General features: G+C 53.5%; 5 protein-coding genes across 5 annotated transcripts; 3 read left to right on the plus strand and 2 right to left on the minus strand.

Annotated features, from left to right (window-relative positions):
• Nucleotides 1–3,116: 3,116 nt before the first annotated feature.
• Nucleotides 3,117–4,648, minus strand: M421DRAFT_425944 (3-oxoacyl-reductase). Its single transcript, XM_033594246.1, has 3 exons — nucleotides 4,090–4,648; nucleotides 3,740–4,035; nucleotides 3,117–3,692 (listed from the first exon to the last, which is right to left on the minus strand). The coding sequence occupies exons 1-3, from the start codon at nucleotides 4,248–4,250 to the stop codon at nucleotides 3,250–3,252; spliced, it is 900 nt and encodes a 299-aa protein (XP_033443537.1). The 5' UTR covers nucleotides 4,251–4,648; the 3' UTR covers nucleotides 3,117–3,249.
• Nucleotides 4,649–4,794: 146 nt separating this feature from the next.
• On the plus strand, nucleotides 4,795–6,448 carry M421DRAFT_425945 (uncharacterized protein). The gene is made up of 4 exons (XM_033594247.1): nucleotides 4,795–4,920; nucleotides 4,967–5,073; nucleotides 5,121–6,024; nucleotides 6,072–6,448. Exons 1-4 carry the CDS (start codon nucleotides 4,830–4,832, stop codon nucleotides 6,206–6,208), a joined length of 1,239 nt encoding a protein of 412 aa, XP_033443538.1. The 5' UTR covers nucleotides 4,795–4,829; the 3' UTR covers nucleotides 6,209–6,448.
• An 86-nt stretch (nucleotides 6,449–6,534) lies between these two features.
• On the plus strand, nucleotides 6,535–8,852 carry M421DRAFT_9796 (uncharacterized protein; the record flags this gene model as incomplete). The annotated part of the gene is made up of 2 exons (XM_033598561.1): nucleotides 6,535–7,965; nucleotides 8,016–8,852. 2 exons carry the CDS (start codon nucleotides 6,535–6,537, stop codon nucleotides 8,850–8,852), a joined length of 2,268 nt encoding a protein of 755 aa, XP_033443539.1.
• Nucleotides 8,853–10,042: 1,190 nt separating this feature from the next.
• M421DRAFT_9797 (uncharacterized protein) lies at nucleotides 10,043–13,528 on the plus strand (the record flags this gene model as incomplete). Its single annotated transcript, XM_033598562.1, has 4 exons — nucleotides 10,043–10,586; nucleotides 10,636–12,050; nucleotides 12,100–13,022; nucleotides 13,072–13,528. The coding sequence occupies 4 exons, from the start codon at nucleotides 10,043–10,045 to the stop codon at nucleotides 13,526–13,528; spliced, it is 3,339 nt and encodes a 1,112-aa protein (XP_033443540.1).
• Nucleotides 13,529–15,614: 2,086 nt separating this feature from the next.
• On the minus strand, nucleotides 15,615–17,788 carry M421DRAFT_425948 (uncharacterized protein). The gene is made up of 2 exons (XM_033594248.1): nucleotides 17,178–17,788; nucleotides 15,615–17,123 (listed from the first exon to the last, which is right to left on the minus strand). Exons 1-2 carry the CDS (start codon nucleotides 17,358–17,360, stop codon nucleotides 15,747–15,749), a joined length of 1,560 nt encoding a protein of 519 aa, XP_033443541.1. The 5' UTR covers nucleotides 17,361–17,788; the 3' UTR covers nucleotides 15,615–15,746.
• Between the last annotated feature and the right edge of the window lie 613 nt (nucleotides 17,789–18,401).

The raw sequence follows: 18,401 nt of genomic DNA on the forward strand, positions 1-18,401 counted from the left end.
ATATGACCAGCTCGGTGATAGAGTACGTTATACTTAACTTAAGTATCCTCTACTAGCTTAAACCACGTGCTAATTATCTTAGGATCTTCCTGTAGTATCCTCTGTCTATCCTTAGCTTAATTAAAGGCCATTTTGAGCTTGTCTAAACGCGTCACAAGCCTGCTAGCCTATAGTTTGCCAACAGGCTCTTCACCACGCACACTAAGTATCTTATCAGCCATATCTGCCACCTCACATAGCTAGGGCGCAAATCCTCGCAAATTAAGGTTAAGTATATACTAGACAATTGTCTGCTCCTCTAGTATAGTAAGTTTTCTACATATTCAGAACCTTCTCCAAGCCGACTCCCGTTATCTCATTTGTCGCAGCAGCAGAGTCCAGAGTCTGTATCTCATTTCCAATCCCTGGTCAGTACTTACTCAGGATCAACAGCCCATCTAGCCCCCTCCCAAGATTCGAAAATATCCTGTCGGTCCAAGCCTTGACCGGCGTAGTCATCTCCCCAGTATTCCAATAGCTCGTTTCCATAACTTCTTAGCCCAGTGTCTTTGAAGTGAGTATGCAACTCAGCGTCTGGGCGCCACTTCGCAACTCGCCACCATATCTGACGTCTGTCCGCATTGTTTTCGCCAGGATGGTTTGTGAAGGCCTGAACGCCTGGTTTTGCGTATGCTATCCCCCAAGCCAGCTCTTCATTTGGAAACTTGGTCACCTGGGCGGTTTCGAAGTCTTCGTACACATCAGAGGTAGGGAGAGACTGGATACTGAGTGCTGACTATAATATGACTTCCTTCAGCGATGGCATTGATGCTGCAGCTTTGGCAAAGGAGGAAAGAAATGGTGTAGTTTCTCCATTGGGACATGTCCGGAGTCTGACATAAACGTGACCATGTAGCCAGCTCCATCCTTGCTCTCCAGCAATATCTTCGTCCTCGTAATCTTGACTCATAGGTGTAAGCGGCAGATATGACCGGTCTGATGTCAGTTCATATCCTTGTGTAGCACCCGATTCAGGTAGACCATAGAAGTACCAAGAGCCCGAGGGGGTAGACATGTGGAACAAAATGCTGAGCGTTTCTAGATTCGGCCAGACAGGTATTGTACCGTCTAGCGGCCAAAACAAGGTCTTACCTGTGACCACTCGCAGACTCATAGTACGAAGCTGGTACGAAAGAAGACGCAAACTGGAGCTAAACAGGTCATAGGGTGCTGGCGATGTGAGGTTTGGCAATGCCAATCGCTGGTCAATGCATTCAACCCAATTGAAAGGATAGAGAAAATCCAAATGGACGTTTTGTAGAAGCGGAAGCACATCTTATATACCTTCAAGGCCTTTGCCGAAGTCGTGTCGCAAATCTCGTCGAGGTCTTATCCACTCTCTCGTGATAGCGTTCAGTGCATTGTGCGCAAAGTCTTTGCGCCATTCGTCACCCCCAAGTTTGCATCGCAGCAACTTCAGATTTTGGAACTTTTTGGCAATATCAAGGACGATTCGCGAATCGAACTTCCGCAGCGCCACGTCAGGTCCGTTGTCATTAAGCCGACGTTCTGGAGACTTGATGGTCAAAGTGTGTACGCACCTGAGGCTAGGCAGCGCAGAAGGCGAAAGAGGATGGACACGCCAAATAACGAATATTTGATGATAGCAATTCAGCTATCCGTCGATTGCTTGTGTGAGCTCGTATATCGTGAGGTGGATCCCGAGTGAGACACCCGGGCGCTCGTGGACCGCCTTCAAAACCTTAAACAGGGTTCGAATTTGTTTTGTAAATTGTTCGTCTATATCCCTCAGATCGGCTGCACTATCACGACAACCCCCTTCGGCGTGGTCATCACGAGAAGAGATGGTAGTGACGAATTGGACCTCCTGAAGATAGTGAGCACGCTGGCCACTATAGATTGACACTAACTTGGACGGACGCGTTCTCTAAATTCAAAGTAAAGTCTGCAAATGCTTCAGATGATTGCTCGGCTGCATACTGAAATCTTTGAGAGAGGAGAAGCGTATTCTTGAGGTCATTGTAGTCCAGATAGCTGGTAGTATGTACAACCAGCTCTTGTGGGATTGAGTCCATTTCCTGTATTCTGCAGAGTCGAAAATTTGAGAGGTAGTCTAGGGAGATGTTGCGGTGCAAGTTGGTCCTATAGCCTTGATCGTCACCTCTGTTGACTACGTTTGACTAGCACGTCTCAGGACATGTATATATGGTCGCCTTCTGGCTAGTAAGCAACTCGGCGCAGTTTCCCATCGACTATACAGCAGCTACGTCTGCCGCAATAGTTTAGAGCAAACGTCATGTTTTGAGCGGAGCGCAGTACAGTTCCTTCACAGCAGATATGGCTTGGATGCTGGCTTATCTCAATACCTTCCGTGCAGACAAGACGCAAAGCAAGCGATTCATATTGGACGTAATTGGACAAGATCATGACAGGATGACATTGCAAACTATAGCATTGAACCTGTCAAGCTGAATCTCGAGACTGCCAGCTCCCATCTGTTCTAAAGACCGCCGGGATGGAGTAAGTTCTCAATACTATCGGAAAGTTGATCGATATTCGACCACATATTCACAATATCTCGAGCATTAACAATAGTGCCACGCGTGCTTTCCAGCCTACTAAGGTCAGTCTGGAGGCCCTCCACCTTTGTCTTCATGCCATTCAAGATCCTGTTCTGTCTCTGGCTGTCAATGAACTCGTCCTGTGGCCTCATCTCCCCGCGCGTTGTCCGACGACCTGCAGAGTTGCGAGGCGTGTCGTCATAGTCGAAGCCTCGGAAGGTTCCATCGAGGTAGTGGCTTCGATATCCGCCGGGAATCAAGGTTCGATGCGTTTCATACACCATTTTCGTTGCTGGTAGGTTTGGTTTAAGTTGGGCTGGTGGATGGTGATGATTTCCTGTTGATGCGATGTTGTCTAGGTTGGAGGTGGTAGGGGCTGTACTTATACACCAGCTTTGCGATATGACGAGGGAGTATCGGATATGTCAAGGACACATCATCAGTACGGGCTAGATGAGCTGTTAGTAAGCCATGCGATAGCTCAGCGGATTTTTGTAGTGTTCTAGGTGTGCTGGATGTGCAAATGAACAGATACGTCTTATGCATGCGTCGTGTATATGCGTGGAATTTTCGATGTGTTGATAGACACAGTAGGGCGTCAGAGACAAGTAGCATGATTAACGATGTGTTTTACGAACAGTTTCTGGCCATCTCAATTGGATTTCGTTGGCCTCATTATACCTCGCCTTTAGGTAAAGATGATACCGCCATCAATAACAATAGTCTGCCCCGTCATATAATCGCTATCCTTGCTCGACAAAAAGCTCACCGTGCTTGCCACATCCTCTGGGACACTTGTCCTGCCTAGCGCGATCAGCTCGTTTGTATATTTCTTAATCGTGTCGCCCTTCTTAGCTCCAGTCTTCTCACCCAGTTTCTCGTCGATGAGATCCCACATCGCGGTACCGACGATACCAGGCGCGTATGCGTTGACCGTAATCTTGTGCTCGGCCATCTCCATTGCGAAGGCCTGCGTCATGCCTCGCACGGCCCACTTGGAGGCGCTGTAGTGCGAGAGCAGCGCAAAGGGCTTGAAGGCAACAATGGAGGCGGCGCCGAGGAGCTTACCGCCCGAGCCCTGGGAGATCATCTGCTCTGCTGCGGCTTTGTAGCAGTTGAACACGCCGTAGACTGGTTATGGTCAGTAAAAACCTTGCCGACGGAAAATCATGACATGCCGTTGACTTCGAACATCCTGTGAAGATCTCGCTCAGTCAATTCTAGTAGCCCCTTGACCTGCGCAATGCCCGCATTCGCAACCATGGTGTTCAGCGGGCCAAGCTCTGAAGCACATGCCTTCACCAACTCTTGCACTTCTTGCAGGTTCGACACGTCTGCTATGTGCGCGTAGGCCTTGCGGCCGAGTCCCTGGATTTCCTTGACCACATCATCACAGCCAGCCTTGTTCGCTGCGATGTCGTTGATGCATACGTCGTAGCCGTCGTTTGCCAGTCGCAGGGCAATAGCTTTGCCGCTGAGCGTTGTCAGTCTGTTAGTTCGGACTCGTTTGCATAGATGGCAGTCTCACATTCCACGCGACGATCCTGTAACAATCGCTGTTCTGCTCCCTCCCGCTGTTGGTGTTGCGTAGGCGCGTGTCCAGCGTGACGCTTGGGTTGCAACACGAGGCAGTGCTGCCAGCTTGGGTGATGCTTGCCAGATCGTCCTTGCTGGTAGACAGAAAGACATTATAAGTGTACTGAAGAGCGATCGTTATGGACTTGAGTGAATTGAAGCTATGAACAGGACATATAGGACGAAGAGACAGAGATCAGAGAAGGCAAAGGCAGCCCAGATGCATTTGAGCAACTCGAGGGACCCCAGAGCTAGGGAAAGCTCCATACCGGATAGGCGGGGAAGCACGTACCCCTCTCGTAGCTTCAAATCGGCAGTACCTATTCCATGAAGCTCAGGCGGCTTGTCGGAGTAAGGTAACCCGGGAGGGCGACGTTCATGGACTTTGAGTTTGCGGTTCAGCCCGACGCGCTCGCGTTGGCTACTGCAGCGGGGCGGCACCGTTCCGCAGGCCCGTAGCCGAAAGATCACACGATGTTGGGCTCAGGCCGGATGAAGCTGGCGGCGGAAACAAGAAGTGGGGATGTCGTAGGTGGAGTTGAGAGTTGCGGGCAAAGCGGAGATGCCACGAGCCTTTCCTCTTTGGAGTTAGACAGATGCTGCAACGCGCCTTCCAAGGTTGTCCTCCACGTTCGCGAAGGCGTCAACAACCAAACAACATCACCAGGGCATACAGCGAATACGTTCGACAAGATGTCTCGCCAAAGTATGGCTCCAAATCGCAATCTGTCGCTTACAGAGGAGTTGGAGAAGCTCGAGCAGTCCATCACGCTCACGCTCCAAGGTAAACAAACCCTGAGATGCCCCACTAACACAACTGACAATGGCAGAAATCGACCACAACTTCAGTCGCGCGCATCGCATTGTCACCACAGGGATTCTTCCTATCGTGGAGCAGTATGGGAAGCACTCTGAGGCCGTCTGGGAAGGTTCAAAGGCTAGCACCCATATCCTATCATTCAAGCGCAATACTGACTTCACTAGTTCTGGAAGCAGTTCTTCGAAGCCAGCGCAAACGTGTCGCTCTCCGGATACGAAGCGCCACAGGACGACTCGATTACGCAAGATGATATACAGCAGGAGGAAACATACGAGGATGACGAGACAGTTACTGGGGATGTGACCAGGGGAGGAGCAACTACCCCACAGCGGCCGGCCTCATCTCATGGTGAAATGGATGATACGATGACAATGGACTCGCCGTCAATGGGCCACAGCACGCCCGGCATGCCGCAACCGCTTAGGAAGGGTGCGCATGGCAACGGCGAGGAACTGGATGCGGACGAGGAGGCACCGCAATTCGCTGGGCTCTCGTCACCTTACGAAGCGCTGCGTCAGGAGCTTGAGGGAGGACAGTCAGGTCTGAGGACACCAAAGTTCGACCCAGTCACACCTGGGAGGTCGCAAGCTCTCCCAGACATGATGGGCTTCGACTCTTCACCCTTCGTCCAGCCCACAACGTCGAAGAAGCCGCACTTTAACCAGGATCCGCTCATGCACCGCGTTCTGGACAAGACCTTCCGCGTACAGGCTACGCCACTCATTAGCCCCCGGAAGTATAAGCCCACCGGTGCATTTACACCAGGCACCGCGCATCGTACTGCAGCCACGCCCCGTGGAGCGGCGACCAACACAAGACTGCCTAAGTGGGATGACTCATCGCCTCCCTCTTCGCCAGCGCCTCAATTGCGTGCTGACATCTTCTCGCCTATGAAGACGCCTCGTACGCCTGGCGTGAGCGTCCAGACACCTGCCAAGGGCAAGACACCAATGAGCACAGGGAGGGACCAGGATTTTGTCGACTACAGTGACGACGATGACCTCGACTTCAGTCCGCCAAAGACGATTCAGTTCCACATTCCACAGACGAAGCTCCTGCAGACACCTGGTATGTGCCATATGATTAGCTCCTGAATCCAGCTAACGCTTGTGCAGCCCGAGAGGCTAGCAGACGCATTGTCGACGATCTACTGATGACAGCTGGAGGCGACTTGACAGACACAACGGGTGGACTGGAGGACGATAGCCCGAGTGTAGTCAGACGCCAGATGGATCTGGATGATAGCTTTTGAGCACAGAAGCGCGATCCCTTCTGTTGTTAGACCGTGATACCCACAATTTCCGAATTGCCTTTATTCGCGTAAGCTGCTACAAGAAGTAGACGAATTCATCGTATCGCGTATAGCACATGGGCAATTGTATGGTCTGAGCAAGTGCTGGCATGTGACGACCCGCAGCTTCTCGGCCTAGGCCTCACTAGGTACATATAGCGCGAACCATTGGCTGGGGTTTCGCAACAGCTCCATCGTCATTCCCCAGTAATTCTAGCTGCGTCAGGGTCCCTTCCCTAGAGCCAGATGTCCTTCTTTGCACATTTGCAAACACTCGTTTCCTCATAATGCCCAAAGATAAACGACGACCGACGTCCGGATACGCTCGAATAGCGCAGGCGGAGGAGGAAGAGGACTCGGATGCTGGCTCTGACGATGGCTTCCACCAGGACTCTCTCTCTCACGCGCAATATGCTCCCATCCAGCCGTCACGAAGCTCGCGCATGCGCATGCCGGGCGATTCGGCCCCAGGCTCGCCGACGGCCCACCGAGCATCCTCGTTGCGGCGACACCGATCGAATTCCGGCGTAGACATCAAAGCCATAAACGCGCGGTTTGAACGCTGGGCGGACGAGATTGCGCAGAAGTTCAAATTCAAGAAGCAGAAGGAGGGGCCAGACGATGAGCAGCTCGAGATCCACCATTCCGTCTTCCAGGCGCCAGACGGCGTGCGGCCGGCAACGGCAGAGTCGCTGCAGTTCGACTACGAGGCAGCCGACACACCAGAGCGCATGACCAAGCTGCAGTTTGACGACACGGTGGAGAGCGTACGGACCGCCATTGAGCTGGGAGTGCATCCCAAGCTCATCACACAGGGCAGCTCCGGCAGCTACTTCGCGCGCAACGCCCAGGGCAAGGTCGTGGGTGTCTTCAAGCCAAAGGACGAGGAGCCCTACGCGTCACGGAACCCCAAATGGACAAAGTGGATACATCGCAATCTGTTCCCCTTCTTTTTCGGCCGCGCCTGCCTCATCCCGAACTTGAGCTACATCTCCGAAGCTGCCGCATATGTCCTCGACACCCAGCTGCGAACGCACATCGTACCATACACCGACATCGTCGACCTCTCCTCCAAGTCGTTCTACTATGACTTCTGGGAACGGAGGGCATACTACAAGAAGGGCAAACCGTTTCCCGAGAAGCCTGGTAGCTTCCAGGTCTTCCTGAAGGGCTTCAAGGACGCCAACATCTTCCTGAAGGAGAACCCGTGGCCAGACCAGCATGCCTCGAGCCTGAACGCTGCCTCTCATAAGAAGAGGAGAAGATGGGCCGAAGACTGTAGGCCAAGCGGACCTCTGTCTGACAACGAGGACGACGAGGACCGGCCAGGCACGCCAGATCCCCAGCGGCGGCGAGGCTTCTGGACACCTGCGTTGCAGCAATCGCTCAGGGAGCAGCTGGAGAAGCTAGTCATTCTCGACTACGTTATGCGCAACACCGACAGAGGCCTGGACAACTGGATGATCAAGATCGACCAGAAGACGCAGCAAGCTACAATTGTCGCTGAGCCGCCCAAGCTGAGCGACGAAGAGGACGGAGAGGATACAGCGAGCCAGTACACACGGCAGTCCATGTCAGAGCTCGACCCATACGGACGCAGCGAGCCTATGAGGGCTTCCAGTCGCTCCAATACACCAATGCAGAAAGGACCCGTGCCAGAGATTACACTTGGTGCCATCGACAACAGCTTGTCGTGGCCATGGAAGCATCCAGACGCTGTGAGTTGACTCAGCAATTATTAGTGAAGCAAATGCTGACTCTGCAACAGTGGCGCAGCTACCCCTTCGGTTGGCTCTTCCTGCCCGTCTCTCTCATCGGCCAGCCCTTCTCCGAGGCCACGCGCAAGCACTTCCTGCCGCTCCTCACGTCGAAACAATGGTGGAGTGATACGCAAGCAGCACTCAGACAATGCTTCTCTCAAGACGCAGACTTTAAGGAGCGCATGTATGCAAAGCAGATTGCAGTTATGAAAGGGCAAGCCTGGAACGTCGTGGAAACTCTCAAGACGCCCGATCACGGCCCCCTGGAGCTGACACGTCGCGCCCGCGTATGCGTCTGGGACGATATCGTCGAGATCCCCATTGCCGTCCCCCTGCGTGCCCCCTCCGCCGATATGCGACGCAAGCAACCCCTCACACGGTCGCAGCGCCTCGACGAAGAGCACGAAGAAATGGACATCACAGCGCTGCAAACACCCCCACAGAAACCCCAGACAGACCTCCTCATGAACTCGCCGCCCCTCGACTCAGCGCACGAGAACCGCTTCAACCTCACCCGCGATTCGTCGTCCTTCGACGCCCGCCGCACCAGCGGAACCTCACCCATGTCTCCGGCTACCGTCAACGACGTGCCCTGGTCGAGCAGGGTGCCAGAGTCCAATGGCAGACCTTCGCATCGCTCGCGCATGAGCTACGACATGCCGCGCCGCGACAGCAGCAAGAGACAGCGCCGCTTCTCGCTCAATCTGCGCAGAGACGAGTACGACGATGATGAAGGTGATCTGGGGTATGCAGCGAACGAGGACATGGAGGGGAATCGCAAGAAGGTGATTGTGGAGCGACTGGAGATGGTAAAGGGGAGGAACCCGGTGTTCACGTGGTGTTGATCAGGTGATGAGCTCACGCAAAGTCGGTGAACGAGCGTTGTATCGCCGAAACTGCATGTGGTTGTGTGCATGGATCAAGGGAGAGGCATTTTGCATAGCTGGCGTTGGTTTGGGCGTTTTGTACTGGCGCTGAGGCGCGGGGGAATGCTACCTCGTAGCAACCTCACACACTGCTGTAGTAACACATAGCCCTTGAGGCGCCGCACGACTGGCTTCCGTTTCGGGATTATCAAGGGTGCTATCGATGAATATGACCTTCGAACTTCGCCAACGGGAAACGTGTGGGCGTCGACACGGCGGGGCTGCTTAGGCGCGCGGAGGGGAAAGACCTCGTGACGCAATCATCTTTGCAGCCGGAAACGCACGGGCCATGTGGTTGGTGCTTGCTTCAAAAGAACGTGGAAGATGATATCCTGCGGTCATCTCGTATTTGCTTGCTATGCAACGTCAGTATCTATATGTAATCTTTAGCTACTTGAATGGATAGATAGATAGAGAGCATGAGCGTGGTGTAGCGGTGTTTGAAGAAGGGAGACTTAGGATCGGCGTGTTGTAACTTATAGCCAGGCTGTGCCGCTGTGTGTACATATATGGTTCATGGTTACCTAATCCAACGCGATGCGATGAACAAACACAAATTCGAACCTTACCCTTTCTTTACCCATCCCTTCGATCAGAGCTCTTCATGCAGTTTGTGTTAGACGCATTGCTCTCAGATAGCCGTCCCGTGTGGCGAAGTGCATTGTCTCAGTGTCAATCCCCGTCGCTAGCGGCCGTCCGATCTGAGTGGCGCGTGACCTGTACCTCAACTACATCGAGCCCAGGGAGCGGCGCGCAACAACCAAAACTTGCGCTCTCAGAACATCTTGCTTTGTTCGACACAAGCCCTCGAGCAACCAAGAACACGAGACAAAGAACAACCCTGCAACGGCGACCGAAGATCAACAATGCTGGATGCGCTGTGCCAGCGAGCATCGAAGCATTGCAGAAAGAGCTGGGACCTTGCCGCCTGAAGCCTGCGGCGCTCTCTCACCTGTAACAACACGTTTACTTGCATCTGTACACTATGAATCCCGCTCTCCTACTTGACCCCCGTGGGGCGCGCAAGAAAGGTAATCTTCTCCTCTCTACCATCCCTCAAACTTCTACACTCCTCTTCTTCACTGTGAACACCAACCTCTACAACTACTATGGATGACGCGATCGATCTGGATATGGGCGATGGCTCGCTTTATAGTGCGCAGTCAGCCTCCTCTTCACTCGCCATCCAGCAGTGTATCGACGAGTCACATGACCTCGCCAATGACCTCCACCAAGCAACATCATATGAGCTGTTGCCCGACAACACCGATTCGATAGCCAACAAGCTAACACTGCTTTCTCCAGCTGAACAATCCGCGCAACAGAATCGAACACCGCCTGCAACGCCTCGCTTTGACCCTGCGGCGCTGCTTGGCCCGAAATCAGCAGCCAAGCGACCAGCGTCTATTTCCGAAGGCAGCGAAAGCAGTCGCACAGATCTAACAAGCGCGGGTCAATTATCGCTCGTTGAGCGTCTGCATAACGTTCAAGAGCGAGCTGCCTCTCCTGCGAAGCGTGTCAGGACAACCGAGCAGCAGCAGCAGATGAAGAAGCCCTCGAATGGTGGTTCGTTTGGCGGTGGCAGCGCGCTTGTTCTGAACCAAAACAGAGGTGCTTCTATATCTCCACCCGCACCGGTTGATCTGACCATGAGTAAGTGCGCGCCTTTACGTCATCTCGAAATGTGCTAACACCCTCCCAGGTGACGATGACGAGGTTAAAGTGGTTCATGACAACTCGTCACAGATGATTTGCATCGGCAAGCTCGAGCAGACATATATCAGCATGCACACAGTGCCGTTCCCTGACCCCAAGAAGTACATGGGCAACAACGGCGCGTTGGGCAGGATCAAGGTCGGCTTTCGCAGAGCTGGTCAACGAGGAGATGTTATAATCATCGTCACAGATGCTGCAGGGAAGGAGTTTGGCAGAGTCGACGGCAAAACTGCGCAAGCTATGGTACCTCTCATGGATAGCTCGAGAAACAATGGTCTGAAATGGGTTGCCTGGACCGATCCGCGGAAGCGTCATGGAGCCGAACCCAACACACCTGGAACACCGCACCAGACTCTCATCTCCATGACCTTGCAGCTGTACTGCCCGCGCAGTCATGCTTATGGCATTGGGAAACACCTCAAAAACAGAAACGCGAAGCTGACGCGGCCTTTATGGGAACTCGGAAAGTACGATTACTTCAACCCACAGACACAAGAAGCCATGACCAAGACGCAGATGGAACATCCAACCTTGGATGCCCACTCAAATCTGCGCGCCGGGCATGCGGCGATGCCAATGGTCAACTACGCCATCCGTACCGCCGACGAGATCCGCGACGATGTTCAGAATGTCTTTGATTCTGTGATTGGCACCTCAGAGGAAGTGCCAACGCGCGAGCCATCTTCACACATCAAGACTGGACTATATCCTCATCAGAAGCAAGCCTTGTACTTCATGTGGAATCGCGAGCAGGAACACACCGGCGATGCGGCTGAGAAGTCCGACCCGCTCTGGAAGCCGCGCTACCGTGATAACGGCCGCAAGAAGTTCATTCACATCATCACTGGCGAGGAGCAAGATGAGAAGCCTAAGCCCTGCCGAGGCGGCATCCTTGCAGACGAGATGGGTCTGGGCAAGACGCTCAGCGTGCTGTCCCTTGTTTCTGACGACACTTCGATCAGGGATGCTCGAGAGTTCGCGGCGAAGAAGCCGCCACAGATTCAAGATGAGAAAAACATCACAGTCATCCAGCCTACCATCAACAGTCGAGCCACACTTTTGGTGTGCCCTCTCAGTACCATGACAAACTGGAAAGAGCAGATTAAAGACCATTTCCCTGTTGGTGGTGCACTCAAGTGGACCCGCTATCACGGCAGCGAGCGTTTCGACATGAGTGCGAGTGAGTTGGCAGACTACGATATCGTGGTTACTACATATCACATCATCGCCAAAGATATGAACGACGGGAAGCGGGCCCTGCCTTGGATTAACTGGTTTCGCATCGTGTTGGATGAAGCCCACACTATCCGAAACCAGACTCAGCAGTCGAGGGCGACTATTGCAATTCCAGGCCAGCGCCGATGGGCGGTTACCGGAACGCCTGTCCAGAACCGTCTCGAAGTAAGCTTCACGTGAACTGAGCACCATGTCAGACTGACTTATTTTGCAGGATCTCGGTTCGTTGTTCAGCTTCATCAAGTTGAAGCCCTTCGACACCACTTACGGCTTCAACCTCTACATCATCAGCCCTTTCAAGGCGGCCGATCCAGAAGTCGTGCCCAAGCTGCAACTCCTTGTCAGCGCAGTCACGATTCGCCGAACGAAGGAGATCATCAAGGACGAAGTACCTAAGCGCACAGACACGATCGTTAGGCTGAAGTTCTCCAAGGCCGAGTCGCAGCTTCACGACTGGTTCGAGAAGGATACACAGCGCAAGGTCAATGCCGTCACGACGGGTGAGAAGATGGGCGGTCACTCGTACGCGCGTATCCTGACAGCTATCCTCAACCTGCGTCTGATCTGCGCTCATGGTCGTGACTTGCTCAGTGAAGAGGCGCTGAAGACCACTGATGGCATGTCGGAAGACCAGCCAATGGAGATCAACGACGAGGAGGAGGAGCTGTCGTCGCTTAATCAGCAACAAGCTTACGACATGCTCGATATGCTCGGTCAGACGAGCGCAGACACATGCGCCTACTGCCACAAGTCCGTCTTGGAGGACGTCGACACAGACGACGAAGATGAGGATGGCGAACCTCCCAACTTAATCGGCTATATGACTTCCTGCTACCACGTCGTCTGTCCAAAGCACAAGAAGAAGTTAATGACAGACTTTACGAACAACGGTATCGAGGAGGGCAAGGTAACCTGTCACTTCTGTGAAGACAAGGTCAAGCCTTCGCTGTTCCAGCTCCTGCGCGACCAGTATCAAGTCTTCTGTGAAACGCGGGAAAAGATGCGTCGGGATCCAAAACTGTCAAAGAAGATCAACAGCTACGCCGGACCACATACAAAGACGCAAGCTTTACTCAACGACCTCCAAGAGTTTCACAGCTGGGACTTAGCTCACCCTGAAGAGCGGCCGATCAAGAGGTATGTACCCAGCTCCCCAGCTCCAGCGATATACTAATCATCTTCGCAGCGTCGTTTTCTCAAGCTGGACAACACACCTCGACCTCATTGAAATCGCGCTCAAGAACCACTCGCACACGTACGTCCGCCTTGACGGCCGCATGACGCGCGAAGCCCGCGACAAATCCATGAACATGTTCCGGTCTGACCCCTCGATCCGCGTAATGCTCGTGTCCATCGGCGCCGGCGGACTGGGCCTCAACCTGACCACTGCCAACAAAGTGTTCATGATGGAGCCGCAGTTCAATCCTGCTGCTGAAGCGCAGGCTGTGGATCGTGTCCACCGGCTTGGACAGGACAGAGAGGTTACGATTAAGCGGTTCATCATGGATGGTAGTTTTGAGGAGAAGATGCTTCTTCTGCAGGACAAGAAGAAGGCGCTTGCGGATCTCACGATGACGAAGAAGAGGAATAAGAGCGAGGATAGTAAGCGAAGGTTGGAGGAGCTGAGGAGCTTGTTCAGGTAAGCAAGCGAAGCGTGCAGAACAAGCCAAGCGGCGATGAGGATTGGGCACGATATACACGATCAACTTGGGGCATCTTGTGTGGAAAACTGATTTGGGAATCGATGCATCAGCGCATCGGGTTTTTGTGGCGCTTGACGAGGGCGCCGATACTACATTTGGAGTCTGAGCGCTCGGGATTCCAGCTTGTAGACTCGAGCGTAGACACTCGGGCCCTGCGTGGGGTGGATCTTTAATGAGTATCTTTTCAAATCATCTTTCAGTAGATGATGGTGGAAACTCTTGACGCCATGGCTCTTTTGATCTCTGACTTTCTTTGTTGTTGCCGGGGAGTTGATGTGACAGATCCAATCTTTCGCTTCGGTGGCCTGCTTTCCTTGTCGACTTATGGGCATGTCGACCCAAGGAGTTAGTGGAATCAGGACCCGTCTTCGGCGATGATACTCGGCACATCATGGATTTTGGGTATGGGTATGGGTATAGCCCTGCAACGGGGATAGAATGGAATGGCAACAGTTATGAGAGGTCTTTGGGAGTCTAGGTGAAGGGGGGGGGGCGTGCTTTCCACGTCTGTTTAATCCCTCAGGCAACGTCCTATTAGCTTGGGACAATGTCACCTCGTCACCTCAACGACGCCATCACCGCACTCCATGACCTAGCTTTTTAACCCATTCGTAGTACGCCCATTGTGCTGACAGTACACACATGTCGTTCTCGAGCAACGACTCTCAAGTCTCGACCGTGGATGAGATTTTGTGACCACGTGGCTCAGATCACATGATATCCTATTGTAGCAGGCACTGCCCGGTGGGCAAGTGCACTTACCTGAGAGTTGAGAGCTTGTGTAACAGAACATCACACAACACGACAACAGATAGCAATACAATTGTTGATCACAGTCTCCGACCGACACTGCTCACGCAGTTACGGATTTTGAGTCACCTACGGCGTCTGACCAACCATAGATCGATAAGCTAACAAATTTTCCTTCTGAACGCGGCATCAACCAGATCAAAACCAGCAGAGAATAAACAGCAAGTGTAAGCACAGGTGCACCATGTCAACCCCCGGCTCCCTGACGAACGCTTGTTCACCAGCACAGACACAGTATCTCACCACCATCTTCAAACGCCTAGTTTCCACGCACAAATGATCCCGTACGCTCTCCTATGTCCAACCATTTATCCACTGACGACCGATCAGGGCTCAGTTCCCGAGCCTTCGATTAAAACCGCTCGGCAGTGTGACACCGTCGTCGCAAGAACCGGAGCACAACATGTCGAGGCCTGAGATGTAGTACAATTGCATCCAAGAACCCCGCTACGACCTGTCAAATACCAACTCGATTACGATCGAGTTGTCATCTGTCAAACTAGTACCCAGCTCCGTGCTCCTTTTAGGTAGCTCTCAACCCAGCCAGTGTCAACGCGGACGTCCACTCCATTCCCGCGCTGCACGACATTCATCGCACATCTGTAGCATCAGGTATGACTCGGGTACGACTATTCAGGAATCGTCATACCAAGCGAAGAGACGGTTGCGCCACGAGCTGTGGCGCCGGTCTAGCGGAGGAAGCGTGATGTGGCTTCGGGTAAGCCGCCGTTAGTTAGGTAGGTAGATCCGCCACATTCGTGGAATTTCCGCAGCCTCAAATAACGCTCCTCTCTGGTTTACAAACTACATACGCGCCAAACACTTCGAACGCACCTCGCACGAAAAAATGAGAATACATGTGACCGAGACGAAACAAGAGCGTCCTGTTGCCAGACCAAACCCCGAAACGAACGTAATGCTGGCTGAGAATGAATACGTCAGATAGAAGGGGAGGAGCTCGATGAGCGCCACCGAACTTTGTGGAAGAGGAGAACATACATGTGAGCAGTACGATTGGTAGAGAATACTGCGTGTTACCCTAGATGCGGAATTTAGCTATTGGGAGCAACTCGCACGCGCGAAGCCTGCAGTAATTCAGACAGGTCCAGGGCAAGAGAGAATATGATCCAGGTGGACGTATCGCACTACATCAGGTAAGCGATCCTATACCTGCAGTTTTTGACAGTCACAAAAAGCCAAGTGGACAAATGTTGAAGTATAAACATGTATTTTTAATAATCATATCTCATAGAACGATGCGCACACAAATGATTCGTCTGTTCCACTCCAGGAACAAGACATAATTCGAATCATAACCGATGAACAAAGTGACCCCTAACACACACCCTTAAGTGGTGTAGAAGAAGTCGGGGCGATTGTCACCCATAATCTCGATCTCCTCCTGAGTCTTGTTGTGCATCCAGTGATCGCGCTTGCCCTCCTTGCGGAGCCTGTTCTCGCGCTTGAGCATGAAGTGCATGAAGACGGTTCCACCGAAGAGGAAGAGGAACTGATAGGCGAGCACGATACCGTGGCCGGTCCAGTACCTGGGCTTCTCCTTCTGGGAGTAGATGTTCGACGAGACGACACCGTTCATGTTACCCCAGCCAACGACAACACCGACCATGACACCACGCTTGAGCGAGCCTTCGACATTGTTGGACGCCCATGTCAGAGTGTTGGAGACAGTAGGGTAGATACCGACGGCGCCAAGGAAGGTACCGGCGTACTGAACGTGCACGTTGTTGGTGGCGAGAAGCATGGCGAAACCGATGCAGCCGATGAGCGAGATGACCATATTGCAGTATCCGCGGAGCTTGGTGCGGTCACCAATGAAACCGACGACGACGGTCATGGCAGCAGCGACGGCGTAGGGAGGAACGGACATCAGCTGGGCCTTGGTACCGGTGTAGCCCATACCGAGGAGGATGGTGGGAAGGAAGAGCGAGAAGCAGTACAGAGGACACAAGCAGCCCATGTAGATGACGGCGTAACCCCAGGTCTTCCAGTCTGTGAGCGCGGCGTAGACGTGGCGGCGATCGATGTGGCCAACGGTGGCACGAGACTGGCCATCAGAGCGGAGACGGCGAAGTGCACGAAGCTTCTCATCTGCGGTGAGGAAAGAGGCGGTGTCCGGGAAGTCGAAGGTCATCCACCAGCAAACGCAACCGACAATAACGGTCATTAGACCCTCAATGATGAAGATCCAACGCCATCCCTGGTAGCCACCGAGACCGTGCATTCTGGTAATGGCAGCAGCGAGGAGACCACCGAAGGATCCAGCAAGAGCGGCGGCGGAGAAGAAGAGAGCGGCGCGAAGACCGAGCTCCTGGCGCTTGTACCAACAAGAGAGGTAATAGTTAACGCCCGGGAAGAGACCAGCCTCAGCGATACCGAGGAACCAACGGCAGGCAAGAAGACCGGCCTTGTTGTGGACAACACCCATGAGAGTCATGATAACTCCCCAGGCGAGGATGATAGCGGTGAAAAAGACGCGGGGGGACCACCTCTTGATCAGGATGTTGGTGAGCGGCTCGAAACCAGCGTAGGAGATGAAAAAGATGGTAAGGGCGTTGTTGTAGTCACGGCCACCCATGTGCAGGTCGGGCTCCATCTTCGCAACACGGGCGTTGCCAATGTTTGTGCGGTCCAGGAACGACAACAGGTAGAGGAGAGACAGCCATGGAATCAGCCATTTGTCCATCTTCCAGACAAGAGCTCGGTCCTAAGATGAATCAGCAAGAAATCAACAAACCATGTGGAAACGGAAGATACATACAAGTTTGGCTCGCTCCTCGTCGCTCTTGCCAGCATCTGGATCAGGAAGATCATCGTACTCGCCGACACCGTTGGAACTGGCGTCAGAGGAGTCGTTGTAGACGGCGGCAGACTTCTCGTTGTCGGAGCGGAGGGTAGGGTCAGTGGCCTCGAGGCCGGTGGCGGTGTTCTTCTCAGCAACCATGATGACTGATGGTGTTGGGAGAGCTGCAAAGGTCTTGTGGTGCACAACCAAACTCCACTTCTGGGGGGCGCCCGGGGTCTCTATATGTACTCGCGGTGCTCACCTACCGTGTCAAAAAAGTGCAGGTCTAGTACTATGAGCAAGGGTAGTGCAGTACTAGTGTCTCACTGGATCCGGGTCCCCATGGAGGCGGTTGGACAAGACACGGCGTTGGCGGATCCTGCTTGGCCCGTTTCTACACAGGGCGTCCGGGCGTGGCGTAGTAAGATTACAGCGAAAAAGGCTCTGGATGGTTGTTACGCCAGAACACGGTTACACGAAGGCATCGCATTTGTCAGGGCGGCCACACACGTTGTCTGCGACAGGAGACTCTGGACACAGCGAGCCGGTGTAGCCTTGTGCTTAGGATCTGTGAGATTCTGTTTTCAGCCGCCAGTCCCTCACCCAGGAGCGCGTACCGGTACCACAGCGGTCGATTAGCAACTGCAGTTGAATTGTCAATTATGTTGATATCGCCCTTAGGCAGTCACGACCCCTCTAACGATCGGGCCAAGAGCATGCTTCTGGCAAGTGTTGGATCGAGTGTGGTTCTCGAACCTCCGAGACGGCGTTTTGGTCGAGGCTGGGCGGTCCTCACGGAGCCAGTACTATCTCGTAAAAACGCCACCCAAGACCTTGGCACAACGCCCGTCTAGGCCAAAGCAGCACGCAGATACGGATGAGGCCTGCGGGCGGCGGGGGTGCATCGTAGGGATCGAAGCTTTGCCAGTGCGCCTCTGACTGTAGCACCGAACGCCCGCTCGTGTGCGGTGTATGCCAATTTGCACCCCGGAGTATTTTTTGCGACGGACGTTGCTGACGACTGCAGATCCCCAACGCTCCCTCCCCGCGTTCTCTGAGCGCGGAGCGCAGAATTCCATTTGGCTTGGCTCACTTGCCACTTGTGGGGCTTAGCAGCTCCCCCGCATTCGGAGGCCTCGCCGTGAAGGGGCGTGCACAATTTCCCCAGACAATGCTGGAGTGCACTGTAATTAACAGCCT

This window comes from Didymella exigua (assembly GCF_010094145.1).
Source record: "Didymella exigua CBS 183.55 unplaced genomic scaffold M421scaffold_52, whole genome shotgun sequence".
Classification (NCBI taxonomy): domain Eukaryota; kingdom Fungi; phylum Ascomycota; class Dothideomycetes; order Pleosporales; family Didymellaceae; genus Didymella; species Didymella exigua.

Bases quoted from the DNA above. Each gene is read 5' to 3' on its own strand.
- M421DRAFT_425944 (XM_033594246.1), bottom strand. From the start codon at position 4,250: ATGTCTTTCTGTCTACCAGCAAGGACGATCTGGCAAGCATCACCCAAG. The intron at 4,036-4,089 runs GTGAGACTGCCA...GACAACGCTCAG, and splicing joins ACAGGATCGTCGCGTGGAAT to CGGCAAAGCTATTGCCCTGC. The intron at 3,693-3,739 runs GCATGTCATGAT...GACCATAACCAG, and splicing joins CAGGATGTTCGAAGTCAACG to TCTACGGCGTGTTCAACTGC.
- M421DRAFT_425945 (XM_033594247.1), top strand. From the start codon at position 4,830: ATGTCTCGCCAAAGTATGGCTCCAAATCGCAATCTGTCGCTTACAGAG. The intron at 4,921-4,966 runs GTAAACAAACCC...TGACAATGGCAG, and splicing joins CATCACGCTCACGCTCCAAG to AAATCGACCACAACTTCAGT. The intron at 6,025-6,071 runs GTATGTGCCATA...ACGCTTGTGCAG, and splicing joins GAAGCTCCTGCAGACACCTG to CCCGAGAGGCTAGCAGACGC.
- M421DRAFT_425948 (XM_033594248.1), bottom strand. From the start codon at position 17,360: ATGGTTGCTGAGAAGAACACCGCCACCGGCCTCGAGGCCACTGACCCT. The intron at 17,124-17,177 runs GTATGTATCTTC...GATTCATCTTAG, and splicing joins ACGAGGAGCGAGCCAAACTT to GACCGAGCTCTTGTCTGGAA.